The sequence below is a fragment of the Carlito syrichta genome, unplaced genomic scaffold (genome assembly GCF_000164805.1).
Source record: "Carlito syrichta isolate Samal-C Ts95f unplaced genomic scaffold, Tarsius_syrichta-2.0.1 Scaffold309195, whole genome shotgun sequence".
In the NCBI taxonomy this organism is placed as follows: Eukaryota; Metazoa; Chordata; class Mammalia; order Primates; family Tarsiidae; genus Carlito; species Carlito syrichta.
In genome coordinates, this window is record NW_007253291.1 from 571,074 (window position 1) to 589,123 (window position 18,050).

Below are 18,050 nucleotides of genomic sequence, written 5' to 3' on the forward strand. Positions count from 1 at the left end.
GCAGGCTGGTTCTGCTAAAAATCAGAACCAGCAACAAAGTTGAGTCTTCAAGGTTGCTCTGCCATTTCATCTTAGCTCTTCATTCCTGTTCTTCACAAATATTATTTCAACCCTTCTCCACTCTTCAGTCTCCAGCCTGCCATTACCTTGCCTCACCTACTTCTCTGACTGCTTTTAATCTGTTCTCTATGCAGACTGTCTTCTTGCCAAAGGCTTACTGCTGGCATTGCTTCAGGCTCAATCCTGGACCCTCTCCTTTATCTCACTCCATTTTCTCCTCCCTGGATATCTAATTTATAAGCACATCTTCAAGTGCACCCAGTCTAGGATCACTCTTGATTTTCTCCGGCCCAGTTGTCTCTTGGGAGCTCCTAGGTCACATCTCTCACATCCCACTGCCTACTTGCCTTCAGCTCCTGGTGGTCTCTGTAACACTTCAGACTCATGTCTAAAACCAAGTTCATGACTTGGCATTTCCCCTCCTCCTCTGGTTCTTCCAGTGTTCGCTCAGTAAATGGCCCCACCCTCATTCTGTTTCAAAAGCCCAAATCTGAGGGTTGCCTCAGCCCTGCTGCCACTTTGTTTTCCCACCTCTCAACTTCCACTGGAAATTCATCATTTGTACTTCCTACTCTCAAGTCCTCCTACATCTCTCTAAGCCCACTACATCATCCTAGTCCCAGCTCAGCTGGACTCTGCTCTCATGGCCCCCACCCCTGGTTTAACTGCACCCAACCTAGTCCTCCAATTTTCCCTCTCATGCAGTTCAAAGCCTTTTTTCAAAATGCAGATCTGAAGTCTTGACCCTGCATAAATCCTTCAGTAGCTTCCCGCCATTAGAGTAAGGCCAACACTTACATGGACTATGAGATCCTGCGTGATCTGGCCCTCACATGGAATCTGCCGTCATTCCCATGTCACTTTTTTACCTTCTATGGGGGTGCTGAGTGAACTTCCATTATGGTCATTAAGGCAATCACATCAGTAGCAGTGTGTCCCTTTCCTAATGTTGACTTATGAGAAGCAGTTTTAATCCTCAGAGCCTCTGGAAATTACATAATGGTGATAAGTTTCAAAGACAGCTGATGGGGAAGAGGAAGCTTAATATTATACTCTTGCTTAGAAATGTTTAAAGTACAAAATGGAGCCTCTTTAGAGTGTGCTGGTCTTGCCTTCCATGTTTTCACCAGCAAATCAAGACACCTGCTTTCTAGAGCTCGAGGATGTTAAGTCTTGTGACTGGGCGTCACCACGACATCTACCTCAAATAGGTCATGCCTGCATGGTCTCGACAGTGCCCACAGGGTTTGTCTGACTTTAGATTCCACTTCAGCCTAGAGGTCTGTGACTACTCAGACAGCAAGACAACTCATCCTTTAAAAACGTTCAGAAGCAGTGTGCTTGCAGCAGTGTTGCTTAGCACTATGTGATGGGCGGGAAGGCAGCCCTTAATTTCAGCCAGATCCCAAAGTCTCTCTAGCCTCACCCCATACCCTGCTTTGTGAACAGAACAGCCCTTTTTGGCCTTTGTACTCACCACCCTGCCCTCCCTGCCAGGGCCTTACATGTGCTGTTCTGTCTCTTATACAAGCTGCTTCCCCACCTTCACTAGTTAACCTCCCATTTTAGAACTCGGCTCAAGCTCTACTTACTCAGGGAGCCCTTTCTCTCCACTGCACCACATCTCCCCACTCAGGCAGGTGAAACACTGTTGGATAACCCCTTCACAACACTTAGGCCACAGCAAACTTTATACGTGGGAGATTGTCTGATGACCTTTTTGCCTTCCCACTAGACTGCCAGGTCTCAGAGCAGGGACTGTGTGTCTACCCACTGTTGTCTTCCTAGCACTAGTCAGTGCCTGGCTCATGCAGATAGTTCAGTAAATGTGTTTATCAAATGGATGACTACCCAATAAGTAACAGCTTCTATTATTACTACTAAGGTCCAGGCACAAAGCTGAAAAGGCATAAATGAAAGCACAAGACATTTATGTACAAGAAGGCCTTTTAATGCAATGCTTAAACACACAGTACAACAAAATCAGTCAGTTCAAATTAACTTCAACATATTACAAAGAACTATGAAGCCTGGAGAAGGCCACTGTTGGAGCAAAAAGGCAATTCCCTGCCCAGAAAGGAAGGACACTGACCTCAAGGAGGCCTTTCTCCCCAGCCCACCTCCAGGAGCAGCAGCCACAACCACTGGGCTCTTGAAACAGCTTAGGTGCCTCAATGCAGAAGGCAGCAGCAGAGTCAAGGACAGAGCCATTCAAGGCTCCGCCTTCCCACCAAAGGAGGGCCCGGACAAAAGGCACTGGGGCTCAGACACACAGGAGACTGTGCCAAGGACAGGGCAGGGACAGCAGCTGCACACTTGGGAGTCTGCAGCCCTGGAGAACCAGCTCAACAGGCTGCTTTGGGTCAGGATTTTCTGTCTTATTCCTTTCTCCCTCCCCCCCAGGAGCTCAGACTGTTCAGATGAACTGCAGTGAGGGGGGACTGGTGAAGCTACAGGGCAGCGCTTAGGCTGGAGCACGCTTGGGGTGGGGACAAAGCCAAATGCTTTGCTGAGGGCCTGTCTGTGATCTACCAGCTGAGGCAGGGGGGAATGGGGACACTTCATGAGCTTCACACTTCAGCTCTAGTGGGGGCCTTTCTGGCGAAACAATGACATCTGTGTTTGACTACATTGAGCTTAACTTGAACAAGCAAAGCTTCTGAATGGGGTTGGGGGGCCATCAAGGGGCCGAGGAGGGTGCTTCAGAGCTCACTTGGGGCATGCTGGGTTTCAGGAGCAAGTGCAGAGGAGGCGGCCCCTGGCTTCTCTGGGTGAGGTCAGGCAGAGATTTCCTGCTGCTCTTTTGGGGTTTTAGTTCAGGTTTTGCTTCACTTCCTGCCGCAACTTCTGTGCTGGGCCATTCCTGGGCTCAATCTGTAGGAGGCTGCTGATGTCTGCAAAGCTGGATTTATAGTCCTAATAGGAGAGAGAAGAGTGTGGGAAAGGCGCCCTGACTGGGCAGGGGACAGCTGATGAGGCAGCAGAGTGTTTTCAAACCCCAGCCCACAGGCCTGCCCTATGCTAGCCTGGGCCCAGGAGGAGAGGGACAGCGGCGGATGCCGTCTCACTTTGGCTACAGTCCGGAAGAGCAACTGCTGGCAAACATCTCTGTAGTGGTGCTGAAAACTTTTGGCCAAAATCTTTTTACCTTGAGTGCCTTGTAGGCTTGAGCTCGTCTGTAAAACGCCTTCACATTCCTTCCATCCAGCCCGAGGGCATCTGTGCAATCTTTCACTGCTTCCTTATACTGCTTCAGGACCAAATAGCAGAGCGCTCTGTTGGGGAAAGGCCATTTCAGAGGCTTCATTCACTGCTTATGGGCTACCGACAGGCTGGGAGGCACTCTGAGAAGTGACCTCCAATTTGCTGAACACCCCTGCTTTGTGTTTGCTTTATATCTTTCTCAATCCTCACCACAAACCTAGTACCTCTTACAGATGAAGAGTGCTAGCTCAGAGGGACGTAGGAACTTGCCCCAGGTACCACCAGCACTGAGAGGCAGATCCTGATGCAAACCAGGGGAGCGTGCAGGACTCCAAGCCTGGACCTTGTTTCGTTCTATCACTCTGTACTTCACTCTCCTATGCTCTTGCAAGCCCTTGACAGATTACAAAATATCTACTTTAAGAAAAAACGAGGCCAGGTGTGGTGGCTCACGCCTATATTCCCAGTACTTTGGGAGGCCGAGGTGAGAGGATTGCCTGAGCTCATGGGTTCCAGACCAGCCCGGGCAACTTGGCGAGACCTCATCTCTACAATAAATCAAAAAAATTAGCTGGGTGTGGTGGTACATGCCTGTAGTTCCAGCTACTTGGAAGGCTGAGGTGGAAGGATCACCTGAACCCAGTAGGTCGAGGCTGTGGTGGCTGTGAGTGTGCCACTGCACTCCAGCCTGGGCAACAGAGTAAGACTCCAACTCAAAAAAGAAAAAACAATTACTGAACTCTAATTAATGATAGGATGCTGACATATTAGGGGTAAAATGTAAAGACATTTGCAATTAACTCTGAAATGCTTCAAAGATAATAAGGTAGATCAACAGATGGCCAAACAGTGATAAAGCAAATATGACAAAAGATTAATTGTAGAATTCAGATGGTAGGTATATGACGTTCAGTATACAAGTGTTTCAACTGTCCTATATTATGAAAATTTTCATAATAAATATTCTGCATCTGTGGGGAAAAAAGCACGTGTGTATCTTACTCCACAAGTCTATTCCTTCTCTCCAAAGACAGTCACTAAAAACAAGATGGTCAGATGTCTGGGAGCACATGATGTAAGTTCATTCATTCCGTCTCATTATTTTTAATGGGTGCAGGGTATTCACTAAGTTGAATGTACCATAATTTATTTTACCAATCCCCAGTGGGAGGTATTTTTTTGTTGTTTTCAGTTTGTAAATAAATGACACTTCAATTAACATCCTTGTGTGAGGAACTGCTGGGTCAAAAGACACATGAATTTTAAATTTTGATTGTTATTGCCAAAATACTTTCCAAAAAAGTTTCGCTCTTAAAAACAGTTGTTGACAGAGCCTGTTTTCCTACAACTGTATGCCAACCATGGGCTTTAAACTTTAATTTCTGCCAATATGGAAGAAAACAGGATCTCACTTTTAATTTCACTGCTTTAGAAATAGGTAAAGCTGAATATCTTTACATAAAGTTTTTAAAATTTTTAACTTAATAAAATCAAGTTTCTGTAACTTTTCCTTTTATGACTCCTATGAAGTTTATTTCCTCTATATAAGAATATCTTCCTGGGCCAGGTGTGGTGGCTCACACCTATAATCCTAGCACTTTGGAAGGCCGAGGACAGAGGATTGCTAGAGCCCAGGAGTTCAAGATCAGTCTGGGCAATATAGTGAGACCTTGTCTCACAAAAAAATAAGAAAATTAGCTGGATGTGGTGGCGCACACCTGTAGTCCCAGCTACTTGGGAGGGTGAGGGGGAAGAATTACCTAAGCCCAGGAGATTGAGGCTGCAGTGAGCCATAATCATGCCTCTACACTCCAGCCTGGGTGACAAAGTAAGACTCTGACCCCCCCCCCAAAAAAAGACTACCTTTCCTACCACAAGATAATTAACCCACATGTTCTAGAAGTTTTTGGCTTCACTTTTTACATTTGAAACTATGATCCACTTAGAATTTATTTTAAAATAAGAAGTGAGGTAGGATTTAGGTTTGTTTGTCTCTTGTCTAGCTAACCCAATACCACTTATTGAATAATCTCTCTTTTCCCCACACTGTATCATACACCAAGTTTTCTTATGTTATTATTCTCATATTTTCCTGACAAACTCTGGAATCATTATCATGAATTTAAAGAAGAAAATTCTACTAGTCCTTTGTGGTTGCATGAAATTTATAAATTAACTTAGAGAAAAAAACTTCTCCTTGTAGCATTTTAAAGATGTGTGACTCCAAAGTTTCTGTTCCTCTTCACTCACTTATGTTCTCTCCCAAACTCCTTTGTAATTAAAACCTTTCTGATTGGATACAATAATCATCCTATTTACCAAAGGCCAAAGGTGTTTATTTTATAAGTCAAGGTTCACACAAATTCTTCAGCACTCTTCTCTCCCACTGAGAGGCAGAGAAGTCTATGTTCTTTCCCTTGAATTGAGATGGGCTCTATGATTGCTCTGACCAACAGAGGACAAAGGAAGGGACATGATATGATTTCCAAGGCTAGGTCACAAAAGGCCTTGTAACATCCACCTTGTTCTCTGGAAATACTTGCTTTTGAAGCTTTGACCTGCCATGGGAGAAGCCAACTACTGTGAAGCCACCATGCTATAGGGAAGTTTAAGTCAGCACATGTGAAAAGGCTGGCAAAGAACAAGATGAAAGTGCCAGCTTGCTCTAGCAGGTCCATCACCCAGCCATTGGAATTATCCATCCCGGCTGCCAGACAAAATATGAAGAAGCCTTTAGAGGACTCCAGCCCCAGCTACCATCTTGCTGACCCTGCGTGAGACTTCAAATGAGAACTGCCCTTCCCAAATTCCTGACTCACAAATTACGAGCAAGATAAAATGGTTGTTGTAAGCCACTAGGTTTTAGAATCATAGTCCCTGATTTAATCTTTGAACGTACAAGAATTCTAAGGAAACTAAAATTTTCTCCTAATAGGCCCTGGCAATTTAAAGTAATAGTCAAATTTCTACAAAAGGGAGGAACCACAGGATAAGCTTCATGTACTATACAGTGACTTCTAAGGATTATATTTAAAATGATAGATGTGTAATCTTGGCCTATAAAATAAACACCCTTGGCTTTTGGTAAATGGGATGATTTTGTATGCAGTCAGAAGGTTTTAATTACAAAGGAGTCTGGGAGAGAACATAAGTGGGTAAAAAGGAACATAAGCTTTGGAGTCACAAAGACTTGGCATAACTCCCAATGCCACTGTGTATTAGTTGACTAACTCTGTACTCATTAATTCATCTTTCTGAGCCTAATTAGGTAAAATGGGATGATAACTTAACTTGAAGAGTTGTGAGTACTAAGCGAGACTCTTATGAAAGACATTTCAGGACTGGCACGTTGTAGTTGCCAGGAGCCCAGGAGTTCAAGACCACGTCTCTACAAAAAAATTTAAAAAATTAGTTGGGCATGATGGCACATGCCTGTAAGTCCCAGCTTCTTGGGAGGTTGAGGCAGAAGGATTGCCTGAGCCCAAGGGGTCCACGTTGCAGTGAACCATGACTGTGCTACTGTACTCCAGCCTGGTAACAGAGTGAGACTCTGACTCAAAAAAAAAAAAAAGACTAACCCTACAAGATATTATAAAGTAACAGTAATTAAAACAATGTGGACCAGACGTTTGCATGAAAAACAGAATTTAAACAAAACTTTGTCTCAGCTGTAGTAAAAATCCAGAAAAATGAGTTGATAGAGGTATTCAGCAGCACAAAGGTAAGTAAGGCTAAAGAGAGTCCAGAGATAGAGGAGTTAGAAGACAATGCCACGAAGACATGGGACAAGTTAGCCTAGAAGACTGAGGCACCCCTGCTCCAAACTTGCAAAATTCAGGCTTTAAAACGAAAGGCTTTCTTTTCAACTCATTTGGCAACAAAAACTGCCCTGACCTGACATGAAGCTACTTAGTTTCTTTATCCCACCCCACGTGGGAATTTAATTAAATTCAGTAAGCTGCCTCAGGCCTTGCTGAGGTGTTATACAATTCAGTATATGGACTGTATTACCTTACTTAAAGCTAAAACACATTTTATCACAAGAGTTTGGAATAAGAAACAGTGTGCCCATATAGATCCAAGATTTTTGAACAATGATATATGTATGTTGGTGGGGAAGAAGAAACAGCTATGTAACATTTTATAATAAATGTTTCATACTAAGTGCTTCTATCAGATACGATCCCTTGCTGAATGTTTCAACCTTCTGAGAGCAAAATTAACAGGAAGATCTTGTTGGAGCCAGACTCTAATTCTGACACCACTATTTACTGGCTGGGTGAGCTTAAGCAAAGCCCTTCCTTCTCTGAGCCTTAATGTTCTCAACTTTATTATTTATTTATTTATTTATTTATTTAAATCAGGGTCTCACTATCACCCAGGCTGGAGTGTACTGGCATGCTCACAACTCATTATAGCCTTTATTTCCTGGGTCCAAGTAATCTTTCTGCCTCAGCTTCCCAAGTAGCTGGGACTACAGGCATGCACCACCATGCTTGGCTCATTTTCTGATCTTCTGTAGATATGAGGTCTTGCTATGTTGCCTAGGCTGGTCTCAAACTCTGGGCTTGAGTGATCCTCCCACCTTGGCCTCCCAAAGTGATGGGATTATAGGTGTGAGCCTCTGTGTTTGGCCATGTTCTCAACTTTAAAAGAGGAAGACCACCTTCCACCTATACCTCTGAGCACTGTTGCAAAGCAGTGATTCCCGTACAATAAAGGGACGGTGTCCTGGCTCCCAGGCTCTCAGTCAGTGGTCACTGAGAGCAGCTCCTGGTGCAGGGCTTTCTTACAGGCCCACAAGTCTAAATCCTCAGGCTAGACTGCATGCACCCAGGCAATGGTTACTTCATACACTTACTTCTGAACCAGTGCTGTCAGTCAGAGATGGTGCCTAAATTTCTAACAGGAGAGCCTTGGAGAAGTCTTAGGGTAGAGAGCAGGGTTGGGGGTGGAGCGGCAAAGACTTGTGTTAAGGTTGTATCTGCATAGCAAGCACATGCTTTTACTTACACTGTATGCTTATCAAAATTCTGGTGAGAGGGGCTAACCAAGCCCAGGGTACCCTTTGGTGTCCCTCAGTTTTTACCCCTTCAAGAGAGTAAATGCCACTGGCAATGCCTGGCTTGCAGTGTGAACATATATCTTGAGCTGTAACATACTGACTAAATGCTAGGGATGAAGCACCCACCACAGTCCAAGAGACCTTGGAACAAAACATTCAATGTCCTGAAATCCCCCAGGCCAGCAAGCTGTGTAGGAGTTACCTGTTGCTGTACGTGACAGATTCCAGGTTACTAAACAAGAGGCTTTCACTGTACTTCTCAATAGCTTTCTTATGGTTTCCCTTCTTTACAAGCTCATTGCCTTCTTCCTTCAGAACTTTGGCTCTTTCCACATCCCCAGCAGAAGGCACTAGATACAAATTCAGAAGAGGAAAAAACCATGGAGCAGGTACTCAGCTGAGATCAGTGAGATCTCTTCAGCATCATCCCTTCCTAGTTCTCTATAATTCTCTCTCCCCCTAGAAGAAATCATCCTTTCTGATTGATGATTGCCTCCAACTGCCTCTGGGAAATTAAACAGTTTTCATTCAGAAGAGGTTGGGAGCTCCTGACATAAACATATTATAAATGCACACAATATCATATAGATGATAAAAAGTAACCCAGGTTCTAGCCTTGGCACTACCACTTGGTAGCTTGGAAGATCTTCTGTGACCTACCTAACTTTCCTACCAATCTCCTCACCAATACAATAGGGGTAATACTTAATCTACACATGATTACTTTCAGGGTCAAATCTGAGAATACATGAGAAAGTAAACAATACCCTATAAACTTAAAGCAGGAGAATAAGTAAGTAAATATTAACACACAAGGATCAGGTAAAGACAGGGTATAGATTCTGGGCTTTCAGAAAAGGATGGATGAGCATGTTATTCCTTAGCTCTGGGCTGAGCCTCTGAGGACCTAAACATGCAGCTCTGCTCCAGTCTTCAAGGAGAGAAGAGAGAATAAGGTGAAATCCAAGCTGCTCACCTGGTGTTCAGGCTCTTTACTGCTTGGCCCCAATTGGTTATTCCAGCCTCAGCTCCATATCACCTGGTTTTTAATTTTTAAAAACTATCCTTATAAAATAATGAGTATTTATGACCAGGGCATGGTTACAGGAATAAAATTAACACCCTGAACTCATTCCCCAGCTCAAGAAACAGAACATTACTAGGACCTTTCAATTGCTGTGGGCCCCTCCCCAATTCATGCCACCCCTGGAGGAAACTCTTATTATTATTCCCAATTCTGTGCTTTATTTTCTCTTGCTTTTCAATTCCCAATTCTGTGCTTTATTTATTCTTGCCCATAAACCATTTGTTGTTGACTTTGCTTTTGAACTTCATACAGGTGATTACATAATTCTATGTATTCTTTTACATCTTGGTTTTTCTTTCTTCTCCCTCTCAAAATTGTACTTATAAGACTCATCTGTGTTGATGCATATACTTGTTCATTCATTTTCATCGACTTGTCCATTCTCTTGTTTACGAAGAGCTGGGTTATTTTACTATCACACACATTCTGCTGAGAATGTTCCCACAATTCCCTGAGCACATGCACATAGTTTTTCTAGAAGGGGAGTCTTGGTGTGCTGCGGAGCATGCACAGCTCAGCTTCACCTGACCCTGTAGCACACCCCTCCCTGCAGTCACACTCATTCCCACTGCATACCCCACGTGATTTCATTCTCCAGCTCTCTCCACTGGCTCTGCAAAGAATTCACTTCCCTTCCCACCTGATGACCTCATTTGTCAAAGTCCAGCTCAAGCCGTCACCTCCACTGTCACCTCCTCTGAGAGCATTTCCCTGACTCTCCCAAGCACTTAAGCCAGTTCCTATTTTTACTCCCCCAGACACTAAAGGCTCTAAAGTATGTGTTCCTCCTTTGTGTTTGAAGATGCTGTCTATGTGTCTCCATCTCTCATGAGACTGAGAGCTTACTGAGGACCAAGACTGCCCCATCGTCTCTGTGTCACACTGCTTAGCACAGGGCCTGGAATACATGGCTAAGTGACAAAACAAACAGTAGGTGCACGGAAGCCACCTAGTTCACTAACACGCCACATTTTCATTCTAGAGAAGAGTGGGGAACACTTTCCAGAGTAAATGCTACCCATGACCAGATAGATGTACTCCTGGGAAGGTAACTCCTGTCCTCCCCAATACCTAGAGGCCACCAACACACAGCAGGGCTCCAGCCCAGAGCCCTTCTGCACCTCTAGTCTAAATCCCTAGCTTGCTGGGTGAGGACAATTCCCCTGGGACATTAAAAGAGCTTCCTAATGCCAGACAAACATCCTCTCCATTTTACACTGTCGAGAGCAATCTCCTGTGCTGGCTTCTCAGCTTGGATCTCCCTGCTCTTATTCCACCTTCTCCAGGGATTCACAAAGAGCATGTGCTCCTGGGGAAGCACCACTCCCTAGCTGTAGGGGTGGGGAGGGTGGCTCAGGGCTAAGCTAACCACAGCATCTCATCTGGTCACAGTGACTAGTTCAGGGAATGGCCTGTGACCAAACAGGTCGGAATAGGTTGAGAAAATATGTGAGTTAGGGATTTTGGGGAGGGGGAGGGTAGATATTCTCTCTTTTCCTAAAAGCTATATATCTATATCTATAGCTATATATAGCTTTTATATATATATAAAAGACTTTCTTCCTGAGTCATGAGGTATAGTGACAGTGTATGGATGTGAGGCCAGGAACTGTGACAGCTGTTTTACTCCTAAGAGGGAAGCCTGCCCAAAGACAAAGCTAACACACAACAGACGAGAAAGCTGAGAGAAATACAAAGAAATGGAGTCAGAGTATGTTAATGTGGTGAACTTCTGCAGCAAACCTTGTCTGAACTCTCTCTGGACTTATCAGTTATATGAGTCAATACATTCCCCATACTATTTTTACCACATTGAGTTTTCTGTTCTTATAACCAAAAACATCCTATGTGATACATCCCAAATCCACGAGAGCAAAGGGAAGGAAACTAACATCATATACCCATGTGCCAGGCCGGGAGTTTTATATGCCTGTCATTTAGTTCTTATAGCTGTGAGGTAGATTTTATCATTATCCTCACTAGACAGCTGGGAGGCAATCTTTAAGATGTTAAGACTCTTATTTAGTTGTATTTACTTTGTTTATCAGATTATTTGTATAAGTCAGCTAAACAAGGCCATTTTTTTACAGGACTACTCTAAAGAAGGTGGCTACCAGAGACTGCAAGACCCTTCGGGAAGGAGTTACAGCTCACCTCTGCTCTTTGGAGTCAGAGTTTCTTTGGGCTTGATTTTGGCTGTCTCCTCATGGTTCTCCGAGGGCGAGGAATTCCACCTCTTCTGGGCTGATGCAGGCACCAAAGGGATAGAGGGCAGCTTCAGGCGCCACTCAGGCCCAAGTGAGTCCATGAGAGCTCTGGTCATTCTGAAAGGGAAGACAGAATGGCAGGGAGGCTTCCAGGCTGGCCAAGATGACACTCCTCCTTTCATACACCCTTTCAGAACAGCTGGGGGTATCATCTTCCCCTGGTCTGAACCATCTCTTTATATTCTCCAACATGCCTGCCGCAACATAGGAACAGGAGTCTGCCACCCATAAACATTATCTCAAATTAACTACCATGACACTCCTTCTCTGGAGTTTGGTCACCCTACATTACCTTTAAAGTGGTGATCTGGGCACTTAACCCTTACCCCAAAAGACTACACATTCTCCAAGAAAGGATCACATGTTTTGTTTCATATTTTCTCAATGACAAGTACAAAGTTGTGCAAGTACCTGACATTTGTTTAACACTCAAAGACTTTTAAAAACTGCAAATCTTATTCTCAAATATGACAGCCCTTCGAGGGTTCCCGTTTCTGTAGGCTACCATGGCCTGTGAGTCTGGTTCCCTCCCTCCTCTCCCCTTTTATCATGTGCCACATTCCCTCCAGATCCTTATGTGTAAGATTCTGCTTTCTCCTCTATCCAAAACAATACCTTCCACTTTAGAAAAAGATTGCTACCTTCTACTCTGGCGAACTCCTACTTATTCTTTAGGTCTCAGCTTAAAGTGGCGCTCAGGGACCATGTCCAAGTTGTTAACTGATCTCTAACACCTAGTATATTACCTGGCAACCACTAAGGCCCAATAAGTATGTGTTGAGCAAGTGAATAAAGCCAACTGTATACTTTTTCTGCTCCTATCAGTATGTTCCTATGTTACAAGAATGAAAATCATTCAGACTGATATTACTACAGATTCAGTCTCCGACTAGGCTTTTTCCTGGTAGATTCAGCTATTTCAAACCTCTACTCTCCTCAAACCTGTTCCCTAACCTTTCTCCTTTTCAAAGCAAATCCCTTCATGCTCCAAATACCAACCTACCTGCCTGGGTACCCAATCCTTCCTATTCCTCTCCTGTCACAATGCCATTGGCCCAGGTCCTGCTGCAATGCCAGTCAGGCATATAACTGGCCTATTTTGTGGAATAATAAATATTAAAAGCTTAAGTCCTACCAAAGTAATGAAAAAAAAACTAATAAATAACAGAAGGCAAAGAGAAAACAAAGGGTGTTGGCAAACAAGTCACATCAGAAATTGAGCACTAAATGTATACCATGAAGTCCTGTTCAGGGTTTGCTATTGAGTGTGGTGTTTGGCTTTCTAGCAGCACACGCAAAGTGGGGAAACAGGATCAGTATACAAGTGACGGTATCCATGAGACACAAACAAACAACTGTTCAGAGACCAGAAAGAAATTTCACTTGAGGGTCCTCAAGGAGGGGTCATACGTAATATACTGAACCATGTTCACAAACACTATCCCTCCAGGATTGTGTCTTAGCTGCTTGGGCTTGGGTCTCATTCCCCTGGTTAGAGTTATTTCTCTGAAGACAAGAAGGGTCTGCATCTCCTTTTCATTTTGGTGCCCTCCTACCCCCTGAATCTAGCACAGCACCTTAAACAGTTCAATAAATTCTACTAAGTACAGGAATTAGCACACTTAGACCAAAAAAAAAAAAAAAATCAATCTCAGTGATTGTGATTCCTTAAACAGCTGCTAAATGCAACAGTAGATTCTCCTTCCACTTTCCCCCACAAGCCCATCAGTCATTTTCTAAATCTAACCAAAGGGATTCCAGCCCTCCTCCCCCCCCCCCCGCCCCCCGCCAAGACAACCAAACCAACAGCCAAAGCCAGTTGAGGAGGACAGGGAGACTGCCACAGTGAACAGGGCTCACCTGTTGATGCCTTCCAGGGCTGATGTCACACTATTATCAATCTGCAGCACAGTCTTATAGTCAACATAGGCCTGAGGGTACTTCTCCAGAGCCTCATAGGCAGATGCTCGCCGCAGCAAGGGCTTAATGCCGAAGGGAACCAAGGCCAGTGCTCTAGAACCAGAGGCAAAAATGTCATCTGGCTGCTGAGCCACCAGGGTTTCCCCAGTCTCTTTCAGACAGGGTCATCTGCAACACTCAGTGAACAGGAGGTAATTTCTGGCAGAGAGATACTGTTAAAAATGTCAAAGCTCAGAACAGAGACTTTTCAACTTAGAATGAAAGAGGGAGAGGAAAAGGGCAGACAGCCACTAATATTGTGAAATTTGTGGTCCCGTGCATAAATTTCCATAGTTTCAATCAAGAACAAGTGCCTCATGGCTTTCATGCTACTATTTGCTTTTAGACTTGTGGCCCAGGGGGTATAAAAAACAGGTGTTGGAGTCAAAGGAGGTGGTGTTTGAATTCCACCTGTGGTGTTCTGATAGAGATGTTGATTTTCATCCACAGTCCTTGTTACTATCTTTTGTTATAATGTTGGGATCCTTTAGGTCTCAGAAGCAGGCCTCAGGAAACAGAATTTCTGACTTTCTCCTGTCCTCCTTTCACCTGCCCCAGGCAGGACTCTAATCTGATTGTGGATCAAAAGACTATCATTCCAGAGAGTCCTGCCCCATACCCCAGAGGAAGGAATGCTGCAAAGGGAGACCAAGAAATTTCTGAACAGATAGATAGACCTTGTTGGGTTTGGACAATGTGCTTTCTGTACAATCACATTCCTATGTGGTTGTCAATAATGCCTGTGTGATGCAGCTGCCATAAAAACCCAAAAGGACAGGGTTCAGAGAGATTCCAGGCAGCTGAACACGTGGAAATTCCTGGAGGGTGGTGCACCCAGGGAGGGTATGGAAGCTTTGCGCCCTTTCCCCCATACCTCTTCCTACACATCTGTCTCTTCATTTGTGTCCTTTATAATAAATTGGTAAATGTAAGTAAGTATTTCCCTGAGATCTATGAGCCTCTCCAGCAAATTAATTGAATCCAAAGAGGATATTGTGAGAACCCCAACTTAAAATCAGAAATTTCAGAGGTTGGGACTTGGACTGATGTGTAGGGGGCAGTCTTGGGAACAGAGCCCTCAACCTGTGGGATCTGACACTATCTCCAGGTAGACAGTGTCACAATTGAACTGGGGGACATCCAGCTGGGGTCCACTGCTTGATGTGTAGGGGAAATCTCCCACATTTACTCAGAGAAGTTTTCTTCTGTGTTGATGATTGTTGCAGTGGTGATGTAAGAGCAGAGAAAAAACTTGATTTGGGAGTTTTTCCAAAGCACCACCTCTACCACTAACCATGTGACCCAGGCAAATCATTTTATCACCCTAATTCTCAGCAACCCAGTTCTGGCCTGGGAAGAAAGCACGGTAAACTTACCCCACAGATCAGTCATGAGCACTCAAAGGAGAAAATCTAGCACAAGGCCTGGTACAAATTAATCTAACACAGTTCTATGAGAATGCTCACATTCCTCTTCCTCTCTATCACCAGGGCACAAGTCTAAAGCAACATCACAGGATATCAGTTCTGAAAACACATTTAGGGCATACGTGCTAGTTTAGTGATCATAACAGAAGACAATACTAAGCTGGCTTGAAGAAGAAATATGAAAAATTGTGCAACGTCCTCTACAATTGGTCATTGATGAATACCATTTTCTTTCTCCTTGTTTCTTTTGAGACAATCTATTAACCTCTAAACCTTCTTCTTTCCTTTCCTCCTTCCCTTCCCTTCACATACCCCGATCCCAGAAAAATACCTGGGCAAGTCAGTCACTGGTCTGCAACTCTATGCCATCCCCAGGTTCCAAATCTCACAAAGACTTTAAGGCCCACCTCTAACTGCCCATCCTACTCCTTTTTCAGCAGCAAAGCCAAGGCTCCAAAGACACAGTCAAGAGCCACAAGGACCAAGTATAGCCTCCCAATCTCGGTGACCTGGTGAAACTCAGTGATACTTTCTTAACACCTGTCATAGATGTAAGTGATGGGATCCTTCCAAAGAAGAAACAAGTCAGATAAACCCAGCCTTCTCTTCTGAAACCCTCAGGCACCCCAAATACCCCTGGACACTTACGAAGTGCAATCCTTGATGCAATCTCCGCAGTTTCCATCCTTCAAGTGGCATGCTGCTCGGTTGGAGTAGAGAATACTTTCTTCTTCTGGGTCAAGAGAACCTGCCCAGGTGGAGGCAGCAAGGGTGAGAAAATCATCAAGTTGGGAAGTGAATGCCTTGGGACACTGGGATGCATTTCACACCTGGAGCTTTCTGAGCTTTGAGCAAAAGAAGTGGAGATGACTGTAACCTGATCAGGGTTTTTGGTCCAATGGGCTGGCATGTTTGTCATTCTTTTTTGGGGGGGCGGGCAGTTGGAGTCTCACACTGTCCCCCAGACTGGAGTGTAGTGGCACACTCTCAGCCACTGCAGCCTTGACCTGCTAGGCTCAGGTGATCCTTCAGCCTCAGTCTTCCAAGTAGCTGGAACTACAAGCGTGTGCCACCATGCCCAGCTGATTTTTCTTGATTTATTGTAGAGATGAGGTCTCACCAAGTTGCCCAGGCTGGTCTCCAACCCATGGGCTCAGGCAATCCTTTCACCTTGGCCTCCCAAAGTGCTGGGATTATAGGCGTGAGCCACTACACCCGGCTGTCTCATGTTTGTCATTCTTACATGACTGCAAAGACAATGAACTTTTTACCATTCACAGGAAATCAAGCACTTCCTCAATTCACTCATTCTAGCACTGAACTTGGTACCAGACAAAAGACAAGCATGAAAGAGCTGGCTTCTGCCTCAAAGAAATCCATGCTATAACTACTTGGGGGTTGGGGGTGTGTGTGTGTGTTGTAAACCCAATAGAGAAAATAATACAAAGGAAAAGAGCAATATGACAAAGAGCTTGACCAAGAGGGACAGGGACATGAAAGACAGAGACTAGTTCTACCTGATCAGGCCAGAGAAGACTTTGCCAGGAAAGTGATAACTGAGCTGGGTCTGACAGGACTACAGAGAACTTAATAAGGGGAAAGACTCAAGCTACCCAATGGGGAGGAGAATCATTAGACATTGTCCTAAAGGCAGTCCTTACCCTCAGGAATGGCAGAGGCTCAAGTCCTCAGTGTGGCCAAAATGACTTTCATTTTTAAAGATAATTTTCAACCAGGGCACAAATCTAAAGCAAAGTCACAGCAATGTGACTAGCATGGGCTTTAATTTAAAGAAGAATTGAAAACAGGCTTTTTGAAAATGTTTAAACATACAGAAGACCACATCTCAGTATCCACCACTAGATGTTAACATGTTATTATATTTGTTTCTAAACACTTGTATTTTTCATATAGCTAAAGCTTCACTCATCCCCAACCTTTTCTCTGTGGTCCCTCCTTAGACCCCTAGAGGCCAGTGCAATCTTGAAGTTGGTGTGTAACATTCTCAAGCATGTTCATCTTTATTTTATATAATATGCACACACAGGATTTATACACACACATACGTGTATAGGCAAGATAAAATATGACATGTTTATTGCCTATCCTTCTGCAACTTGCTTTTTTCACTAAGTACCATGTTACTATGTTGATATTGGATATCTTTCATTCAATACCAACAATGACAAGTTTTGTTTTCCCCTTATTTGGCTAGGCCCAGAGACAGTAAAATACATCTTTGCCCTTGAGGAACAAGTACACTCAAAACTGTAATCCACCTTGAGTCACCAGGGCATGGTTGCTCAGAAACAGCAGTGGTGTGGTGGAAAGAGTGTCAGAATGTACGATCTAGCCTGTGTACTTCAAAGTCACTCAACCCCTCTGATCATACATGCTCACCTACCACATTGAGGGTATCACTTCACAGACTTGCTGGAAGTTAGGATCCCTGCACTCTTTTCAAGATCAAGAAAACTGATCAGAGAAATCAAGAGACTTGCCCACAAATTACCTAAGAAATCAATAGCAGCAGCAGCAGAACCAAACTCTGGTCCCTGTTAAATTGAGACACCAGTCTAGCTCTTCTAGAGACTCAGAATAAACCCATACAAAAGCACAAGCTTTTCCAGGCCAGCTGGGGTGGGATGAAAGAAAAAGGCAGAAACCTCAAATTCCTCAACGATGTCATCAAGTGAGACTGACATGAGGAAGTGGGCCTAAAGAGAAGTTTTCTAGAAAAAAAAAAGAAGGGGGCAAAACAATAGCTCGAAACTGCATAAAGTACAAACAAAAAATAATGGAATTTGGAGAAGATTTGGGGAGAAGTCTAGCAAAGCAATTAAAAATTTATGCCGGGCTCGGTGGCTCAGCCTGTAATCCCGCGCCTTTGGGAGGCTGAGGTGAGTGGATTGCCTGAGCCCGTGGGTTCGAGACCCGCCTGGGCAGTGAGAACTCATCTCTACAATAAATCAAAAAATCAG

The 18,050-nt window shown here is 44.2% G+C and overlaps 1 protein-coding gene across 1 annotated transcript in view; it reads right to left on the reverse strand.

The window, feature by feature from the left end:
* Positions 1-1,989: 1,989 nt before the first annotated feature.
* Positions 1,990-18,050, reverse strand: part of TOMM34 (translocase of outer mitochondrial membrane 34) — a 17,572-nt gene continuing 1,511 nt past the window's right edge. Inside the window, exons 2-7 of the mRNA XM_008066913.1 lie at positions 15,718-15,817; positions 13,544-13,696; positions 11,571-11,740; positions 8,532-8,679; positions 3,209-3,335; positions 1,990-2,976 (exon numbers count right to left, since the gene is read on the reverse strand). Of these exons, the coding sequence (XP_008065104.1) occupies positions 2,872-2,976; positions 3,209-3,335; positions 8,532-8,679; positions 11,571-11,740; positions 13,544-13,696; positions 15,718-15,817 (803 nt within the window). The 3' untranslated portion in view covers positions 1,990-2,871. The remainder of the gene's footprint in view (positions 2,977-3,208; positions 3,336-8,531; positions 8,680-11,570; positions 11,741-13,543; positions 13,697-15,717; positions 15,818-18,050) is intronic.